At 57.0% G+C, this 9,478-nt stretch overlaps 1 protein-coding gene across 1 annotated transcript in view; it reads right to left on the minus strand.

Moving 5' to 3' along the window:
• Window positions 1-3,512: 3,512 nt before the first annotated feature.
• TTBK1 (tau tubulin kinase 1) overlaps window positions 3,513-9,478 on the minus strand; it is a 38,651-nt gene continuing 32,685 nt past the window's right edge. The window contains exons 13-14 of the mRNA XM_008066121.2: window positions 4,830-6,427; window positions 3,513-4,194 (exon numbers count right to left, since the gene is read on the minus strand). Coding sequence (XP_008064312.1) covers window positions 3,801-4,194; window positions 4,830-6,427 — 1,992 coding nt within the window. The 3' untranslated portion in view covers window positions 3,513-3,800. The remainder of the gene's footprint in view (window positions 4,195-4,829; window positions 6,428-9,478) is intronic.

A 9,478-nucleotide genomic window follows, 5' to 3' on the forward strand; every position in this document is an offset into this window, starting at 1 on the left:
AAATATGTGTTAATCAACTGTCTGTTATTGGTAAGGCTTCTGGTCAACAGTAGCTATTAGCGAAGTTTTGAGGGAATCAAAAGTTATACACAGATTTTCGACTACATGGGGTCAGCGCCCCAACCCCTGTGTTGTTCAATCGTCAACTGTGTGTTTATTCAGAAAGGTAATTCAGTGCATAATCCATAGATCATAAAATATCTTAATAGGATCTAGGGTGGTGCCCCATAATCAATCAATGCATTATTTCCACTGCAAACAATATGATAAGCAGCATTAACAAACATTATAAATGGTCTTGTCAGACTTTGTTACCAAATTAATTTGTGCCAACCTAATTTTTAAAACTCCCAGTTTTCAGAACTTTCTGGGTTTCAGAATTGCCGATGAGACTTTGTGGAGCTATACAAAGAAAGCTGCAATTAATGCCTTTGGATACACGTAATTTTGCACGTGTACAGGTATATCCATAGGATACATTTCTGGAAATGGAGATGCTGTATCACAAGCTTTGCCCATTCATGGTTTTGATAGGTTTTTGCTATAATATGAGCCTTGCCTGTGAGCTGCTACCTTTTAGGTTTTTCAAACACTCTCACTTTTGCCTGTTAACCTTTGAAAAATCTTCCTCTCTGCCTCTCTGCACAGAGCCAGGAGAAGCCAGGGGTTGACAGAGTGCAAGCTCTGCAATCAGAGGGATGGCAGGACAGTCTTTCCACTTGTGTGACCCTGGCAAGTCACCTGTACCCTTCCTGAATATTCGTTTCCTCCTCTGCCTCCAGGACGGTCCCTCCCCACTTGCTCAGAAACCTGCGCTCTTCTCTCCTGCTCACCCCAGCCCAGGAGCTGGGTTTTGCCCTGCCCACCCAAAGGGAAGAAGAGTCCAGGCCAACAGAAAGAAAGGTCCACAGGCTTTTTAATGGTGTGATGGCTACTTCCCTTCCGAGACCCGATCTGATCATGACAGCGGCTTCCAGGGTGTTGGGGTGGGGGTGGGCAGGCGCAGGATGGGCAGAGGCCATGCAGTGACTGGAAGGGATGGGGAGGGTGTTACATTCTGTTTGGCGTGTAAACATTCTTAGGTGGCTTCCCGAGGGAGGCAGAGGGCAACTCCCTGCCCCCCCCCCATGCCCACCAGGGCTGGTTCCCGGAGCTGAGAAGATTGAGCAAGCCAGGCCCTTTCCAGGAGCTGTGAGGGGGAACCTGTGAGCCTGGGGCACGGCCCCTCTCCTCTCCTGCACCCCTTAAGCACAGTGCAGCTGGGGAGGGGAGGCATGTTCTGGGGTGAGCAGACCCCGCATCTAAGCCAGTGACATAGGTGATAGGGAAGTGCTGGGGGAGGTGGGGCATGGTGGTGTGACACTCTTGTAGAGGAGGGGCTCAGGACCTGGAGGGCCTAGTGGAGGGAATGAATGCTCAAGGGGCAAGAGGCTGCAGCTGGGGGTGGGAGCACTGGGAGATGTGGCTTCCTCTGCCCTAGATTCTTCCTGGGGAGAGGAACAGAGTCAGCCCCCTATTCACTCTCCTCTCCACTGGCCCTCTTTCCCTCCCCGACCTCGCCAGCCAGGTGACATTCAATGACTCAGAGACCTAAGGTCAGTTGGGAGCCCAAGGGAGGTCTGGAATCCCAAGGGCAGATTGGGTTTTGCGTCTCTGCCAGCTCCAGTGCTGGGTGAAACTGGGGGTGGGATGGACCTGGGGCTCTCTCAGGCCCCCCTCTCCCTCCCAGCTCCAAACCAGGGTGTTGGTCCTGGGGCAGAGGTGAGGCTGGGGGCACTACATTCACGGTTCGGTTGGTGGCAAGGAGCAGGCCCAGGGCCTGGGCACCAGGGTCATGTCCTGGTCCCCACCTGGCACGAGCTGATTGTCATTCGGTGAAGCTCTAGGTGGGAGGCAGTGGCCCCCCTCTGCCAACCTCTGCTGGACCCAGAGAGCAGTAGAGGACCTTGGGAGGGCCTCAGGTTGACAAGGAGGGCTCTGTCCGGAGAGGTTTCCTGAGTGTTCTGGGAGCTTCTGCATCACCGTGGAGTGGACCTCAAAGGCTGTCCACCCAGGAGTCCTCCCTTGGGCTGGTCTGCAGAGAAGCTGCCACCTTGGCATGGAAGCGGCCGCCCATGCCTGCTGACTCTCCATAAGAGGCTTCAGCTGGCACCACCAGGCTGCTTGTGGGGCCAACTGCCTCGTGGGCTTTCTTCTGGGTGGTAGTGGCTGGTTGCAGCCAGACCGCTGGGGCACACTGAGGCCTTTCTTCCTCTTCCCCTGGATGTCTTGGCTTGCTCTCTGTGGCTGGGAAAGGACAGAGAGGCCAGGCTAGGGACAGAGGCTGCGGGTGCTGTGGATGGAGGAGCCCTGCAGGGGCCTGTTCCAGAGAAGCAGGGTTGGCTGTCCCTTCAGCAGCCAGTGTGCTGCTTGCCCCAGATGTAGGCAGTTGAGGCTCATGATGAGGTGAGCTATGCAGGAGCCAGAACCCAGGAGGAGGCCCCACATCCATTCCTGGGGCACAGCAGCCACATGGGCTGGGGTGAGGCAAGAGGAATAGGGTGAGCTGAGGGAGGAGTGGGCTTGGGCTGAGGACCCATCACTTAAACATAATCTGGAAGTTAGAAGGGCCTTTCTGTCTCCAGGGCCAGCTGTCTGAGGGTCTGCCTGTCTCTGCTCTCTCTGCCCACTGGGGGAGATGGCGCCTGAGTCAGCCCACTCCCCACTGCTGGGAGAACAGGGAGGGTGACCCAGCCCAGAACTAGGTCCCTGAATCTCCAAAGCGCCAGTGCAAAGATGATAACCAGCCACTCTCCACCTGCATTGAACTCAGGAGAGAGGAAAGTTGGCTGAAATTGCAGTAGGCAGGATTGAGGTTAGATGACAGGAAGGAATTCCTGATGGTAAAGGGTCCTGAGCAGTAGATCAGTGAACCAGGGGAGGGGTGAAACTTTTTTATAGCCCCCCTCCAATCTTCCAACTTCCTACTGCAAAACACTTGCCCAGGAAGGCAGCCCCACAGTTCCCCAATGAGGCCCTACCCAAATTTAGGGAGGGGTCTCTGAACCCTAGAGGTGAGGGGAACATACCATGCCCAAGAATCACCCTGCCATGCCCTTCCCCACCCCCAAGAATCACCTGCCCACTACCTCCCTCCAGGGTGTCCAGGATGGAGCTGACTCTGGGGCAGATCAAAACTGCCCCCTCACACACCTGAGTAGACTGATGGCCCCTGGGTCCCCAACCACAGCCTGGCAGTCCAGAGGACTTTCCTGGCCACCATGGCTCCCAGGAGAATGGTGGGGTTGCCCCCCCGGGGGGGGGAAGGCTGGAGCCTCCACTCCTGGAATTTGAGGCTGCTCCTCTGAAAGGGGAAGGCATTGGCTGGAAAAGTGTCAGGAGAAGGGCAAGGCGCCGCAGGAGATGTAAGCCCCGGGAGAGCATGGAGAGCAGCCTAGGCCTGGTGGGTGAATGGGGCGTCCCCAGAAGTGGAGTCCTCGGTGGGAAGTGGCTGAGCCTTCCCGGGGCGGAGGGAACGGTGTGAGCCTGCCCCACCTGAGGGGCGACAGGAGGAGGAGAGCGGGGAGAAGAAGGGGAAGCAGACCCTCCTCCCGCGGCGCAGGGCTGCGACCCCCACCGGCCCGGCAGGCTGGTGGACGCCGCGTGTGCTGGCGCGCGTCCTCGCGGGTGCAGGCGGGAAGCTGGGGCCGCGGGTGGCGCGCGTCGGGCGCGTAAGGCTGTGCTGGGAGCTGTTCCAGTGTGGCCGGCTGCGGGTTGGGGCCCAGGGTGAGGGTGGGGGCCGCGGAGAGCCGCAGGCGTCATTATCTGGCCCCGGCCCGGCCCTCCGCGTCCCCCGCCCGGCCTTTGGTTGCTGCGCGCTGAGCCTGGAGTTTCCCTCTGGGTCCTTTCTTGGGGTCTCCCTGGGAGGGAGTGCCGTCAGGCTGGGCCCGGGCCTGCGGTACGCCCCGGGATGGGGCAACCCCGGGCCGGGCCTGGTGCGAGGGCGAGGGGCTCTCTTTGCGGGACAGGGACTGGCTCCGGGGAGACGCACTGGGATGGCGCGCCGCGGAGGTGGAGGCGGGGAGGCCCGGACTGCGGGGGGCGGGGGGCCGGGCTCCGGCTTGGGCTCGCCCTGGGCCCGTGCTGCGGCCGGGAGGTTGTTTGGGACGGAGGTCAGCAGCAGTGGCCGACCCTGGGGGCTTCTGCAGCGGGAGCCTGCTTGAGGAGCAGAAGGCGAGAGAAAAGAAGAGGGCAAAGAAACAACAAAAAAGGAGAGACATTTTCAGAATCCTCTTGGGCACCAAGCCCTGGAGTCCTGCATGCTCAGAGCTGGATGAGACTGAGGAGACCATGGCACAGATGGGCAGTTTGTGGCCTGGTACTCCATCCTCCAGGTCAGGACCTTTAAGGGCCACAGCCTCCTAGGCTGTTGCTGAAGAGGTTCCCATTTCATCTTTAACATTCTCATGGATTTTGCATTCTAATCTATAATATACCTGTGTTTATACTTATATGAAATAACGTTTTCTCCCAGCTGTTCAAAGTTCTGTGCTTTATCCTTGGCTTCCAAAGTGTTTCCTATGTTCCATGGCACAAAAGAGACTGTGTGGAACCCACAGACCCCCACCTGCTTTTCCCAAACCTGGCCTCCCTGGTATCCCCTCCAGACATGCTTACTGAAGTCACTCCTTTGAGCCCAGTGACAGAGGCAGAGCACAGCTGGGAGGTGCTGGATGGGAGGTGTAGCTGAGGGCCCCTCCTGATCCTGACTTTGGCTCTGGGGAAGCCCCTGCTGGAGGACACCTTCCTCATCACCCTCTGCCCACCCTGGGCCTGGCGCGGTTTCTCACCTGCTGGTGATGGCTGTGTCCGAGGCTGGGGTGGCGACATGGGATCTGCTGGGGGGCTGCTGGGTTGCAGCAGGTGTGGGCATGCGGATGCTTATGGGGCGGGGGATCCGGCTCCGGGCCGCAGCTGCACGTCCAGTCTTCCTGGGCAAGGCCCCCCCAGGCTCAGAGGCAGGCGTGTCCTCCTCGGAGCCTGTGCCGGAGAGGGTCTCTGAGGCACGGCGCTGCTCCTCACTGGAGGAGGACGAGGCCCCTGAGGCCAGCCGCAACAGCAGGCGGCCCTGCCTCTTCTCCATCACCAGCCGCGCCAGGTCCTGCTGCGGCCGGGCCCTCTTGCTCCACCGCTCTTTGGCTGACAGCGAGCCCGAGGGCTCCGAGCCCGTGTCCTCCTCAGACAACAGGACAGGGATACGGCTCCTGGGGCGAGGGCCTGGCATGGCGTGGCGGCTGGGGGAGATGGTGGCCATTTTCTCGGGGCCAGGCTCCAGGGGGCATGCTGGGGATGGTGCGTCAGCAAAGGCCGGGCCATTGGGCAGTGAGTCCATGGCCACCTCCGAGGGTGCTTCCCCTGGGGGACCAGACAGGGCACAGCTCTCCATCTCAGCCCCATCCAGTCCTGACAGGGCAACGCCATTCTCCAGGGGTCCTGGGGCCCCCTGCTCTGCAGCGCCCCCCTCAGAGGGCACCTCCAGACCCAGCTCTCCCCCAGCGCTGAACTCCTCAGGCCGCGTGGCTTGTCCACCAGAAGACATGACGTTGAGGTGGGTTTTCTCTGCAATGTGCACAAAGGTCCTCTCAACTTTGGTGAAGGGTGAGGAGGTGACTGCCACACCTCCTGCCCCTGTGGTCCCTGCCCCGGCCCCTGGCCCTGCCCCAGGCCCAGGGGGCTTGGGCTCAGACTTGAGGACAGAGGACAGAGTGCCTGGCTCGGATACGTCCAGTTGGCTGCCCGTGGGCTGGGGTCGCTCATGCTGAGGAGTGAGGGCAGCGAGGGTGCCCAGGTCGGGGTCAGGGACCAGTTCGGCAGTGACGGGCGACTTCTTCATGTCGCCAGGGGAGACGAGCACCAGCGTTTTGGAGCCCTCCTCGGGCTCCAGGTCCCCGTCGGCCACGGAGGCCCGGCCCCTGGACTCCTTCTGATCGTCAGCCAGCAGCGTGGATGGGGCGCCCTCCTGGCTCCTGTCGGTGCTCCTCTCGCTCCCCTCACTGCTAGAGCCACTGCGTGGCCCCAGCACCTCCCCCAGAGCCACTGCCACCTCCTCCTCCTCCTCCTCCTCCTCCTCCTCTTCCTCCTCTTCCTCCTCTTCCTCCTCCTCTTCTTCCTCTTCCTCCTCTTCCTCCTCTTCCTCCTCCTCCTCCTCCTCTTCTTCTTCCTCCTCCTCCTCCTCCTCCTTTCCATTAGCCTGAGGCTGAACAGGAGCCAGCGGGACCTGGGGAGTGGTAAGCAGCATGTGCGAGAAGCCCACCCTCCGGACCCTGTTGAGCAGCCGTGCCCGTTCTCGGTAATCGGAGAGGTCTCTCTTGAAGTCCTGGTAGGGTAGGCTCAGAGGCACAGCTCGTGGGAGGCCGTTCACCTCAAACGGGGGCGCCACGGAGAACACCTGCAAGGAGCACACACAGGGACCCTCTGAGGTCGCCCACCCACCTTCCTGGGTCCAAGAAGACCTCATCTTCGGCCACAGGCTTGGAGACCCACATGCCCCAGGTTATCCACCAGAGCATGAGCTCCATGGAGGTAGGTGCTGGGTGGCTGCTGGGTCTGTTTTGTTCACTGTTCTATCCTCAGGGTCTAGAATGGTCCCTGGCATCTAGTAAGTGATCATTAAATCTCTGGTGAGTGACTGTCCCTGAAGCCCAGCCCCTGATCTTGGTGGCTTTTCTGTCTCCCTGCCCTTCATCTTCCCTCCTCCTCTCCTCACTACGTTGAGTCAACCCTAGAGTTCAATCAATAACAGGGAATGAAAACTGGAAGCCACCGTAACTGCCATTTAGATACACTCTCCCTTTTATTATTTATTTATTTGTTTGCTTTGTTTGAATCAGAGTCTCACTCTGTCACCCAGGCTGGAGTGTAGTGGCACACTCAAGGCCACCCCAGTGTTGACCTGCTGGGCTCTGGCGATCCTTCTGCCTCAGCCTTCCAAGTAGCCAGAACTGTAGGTGCATGCTACCAGGCCCTGCTAATTTTTTATGTATCGTAGAGACGAGGTCTCGCCAAGTTGCCCAGGCAGGTCTCGAACCCTCAGGCTCAAGCAATCCACTTGCTTCGGCCTCCCAAAGTGCTGGGATTACAGGCTGAGGCACCAAGCTCGGCCTGTTAGCATTTTTTTTTAACACACTGGGCCTCTGTCTAGTTGAACAAGCACAACACAGCCCACTGGGCCAAAAGCTCCAGGGATATCCTGACATCTTCCTGCCCATCCACGCTCTCGAGAAATCTTGCCAAACATCCCACATCTGCTATCCCAGGGCCATGGACACAGTCTTGTTCTGCCTGGTGGTTCCCCAGCCACCAGCCTACTGTCTCCATCCTGCACTGCCATCTTTCCTTCTTACAGCTGCTTGAGTGATCTTCCTGAAACTCCAGTCTGATTCCGTCTCTTTCTGTTTCAAACCTGCAGTGGCCCCCACAGGCGATGGTTCCGATCTGGCTTGGCACGTGAGCCACCCCATCTTCCCCATGACCTGACTCCCAGCTCCTGCTCCAGCCTCATTTCTCATAGCACCCTCAGATCCCTGCCCTGTGCTCCAGCCATCCTGATGCGGTCAGCACTTCCCTAAATGTATCATGCACCTCACTCTTTTCCCAGGCAGTTTCCTCTGCCTGGGATACGCCCTCACCCCGTCTATTCACATGACAGCTTCCTACTCTTCCCCCCAAACCGGTTCCAAGACCGTCTCCCTTCAGCTGCAAAGCTTGCTGTCTACCTTCCTGTCCACCCACCAAGCAAATGTCATTACTCTCTCCTTTCTACTTGTTTTCCCACATCCTTCCATGAGACAACTTTCCACCCTCTATTCTATATGCATGCATTTACACTTTCTCTCTCCTGATAAAGAGAGCTCCTTGAGAGTTTCATTCATTCATTTTTCTCATTCATTCACTCATTCAAGAAGGCCTTCCTGTCCTGGTCACTAAGTTATAGGCCAAGAATCTGGGTCAAGTGTTGAACAAGACAGATGTGATCCTCGCTTTCTCTATGTAAGGAAATGAAATAGGGATAATGCACATTCTACAAAGGTTGTGATCATAAATGAGGTCATATAAGCAAAGGGCATGGCCTATAGTAGTTGCTCGATAAATGTTAGCTCCCTCTCACCCTTACCTCCTACCTCCTGCTCTGATCACTTTGGTTCAGAGATCATTGCCTCCCTCCCCCACGCCAGAAATGTGGATGCCATACCTATGGGGGATGGGGTGTGGGAAAAGGAAGGGGCTCTGCTAGCTGAGATAGCACAGAGGCTGGTGGAGGGGAAGACAGAATTTTCCAAAGCCAAGGATCTGCCCAAGGTTGTGGCTGCTCCCCTCTCCAACTGCCACACTCTTCCTCGTAATTAGAACATTGGTGAAGATTTAGTAGGGGTGAGGATGATGCAAAAGGACCCCAACAAGATCTCAGCATCAGACCCCAAAAGGACCCCAGCACACCCTACTTGAGGCAGGCATGGAACTTTCTTAGAACTTTATGCATCCACATCCAGAATGGAAGTCTCCAGAAGTATTTTCTTTTTCTATTCCACTTACTTATTCTCATTAATCCATTAAGTCATTTGACAAACATCAAGCCCTGACTCTGTCCCAGGCCCTGTGTTGGGGCACTTTGGCATGTCCAGTCACCAATGTTAAGGCTAGAAAAAATGGCTGGCAGAGGTGGAGGGGACTGTGTAAGCTCCTGGGTGAGTGAGGACGATGAGATAAGTGCTGGCAATGAGAGCCAGGGACAGGCAGGCAGACACAGAGCTCTGATCACGTATCTCTCCTGTCGGGCTCAGAACTCACCCACCCAGCACCAGACACATCCCACCCAGTAGGGATGGCCTTTGATCCACCAGGTCACCCTTTCTCTTCAGAATCTCTGTCCATTTTCCCTGTCTGGTCCCTGACACCTTGAACATTCTTGTTAGAACCACCCTTTCCTCTGCCATCTGGCCAGGCCCTGGATCTTTCTGGAAAAGCCTCATGTAGAGGATGAGAACACCCTGACACACACACACGCGTGCACGCATGCACAGTGCCCATGTTGGATGATCATAGATGGAAACTTTCTCTATCTCAAAGCCTTCCCTTCCTATTACCTGAGAGAGAGGAGGAATGAGAACAGGAAATTGTCATCAAATTAGACTGGGAACCTGAGGCCTAGAGAAAGGCATGAGCTTGGGCATTGGCCCAAATTGTGAAGCACATCAATCAGGATGGCCCAGGACCCAGAACACTTTCTAGTGCCTTACTGGCCTCCCACCCAGTCCATGTGGGGAAACCTGAGACCCTCTGCCCTTTGGAGGGAAGGGTTATGAATCTCAGAATGGACAACTTTGCCCTAAAGATCACTGCCACCCCTATACTAGCCCAGGCATGCTGGGGTTTCTGTTTCTTTCTTTTTTTTTTTTTGAGTTGGAGTCTCATTCTGTCACCCAGACTGGAGTGCAGTGGC

The sequence above is a fragment of the Carlito syrichta genome, unplaced genomic scaffold (genome assembly GCF_000164805.1).
Source record: "Carlito syrichta isolate Samal-C Ts95f unplaced genomic scaffold, Tarsius_syrichta-2.0.1 Scaffold308847, whole genome shotgun sequence".
Lineage (NCBI taxonomy): Eukaryota > Metazoa > Chordata > Mammalia > Primates > Tarsiidae > Carlito > Carlito syrichta.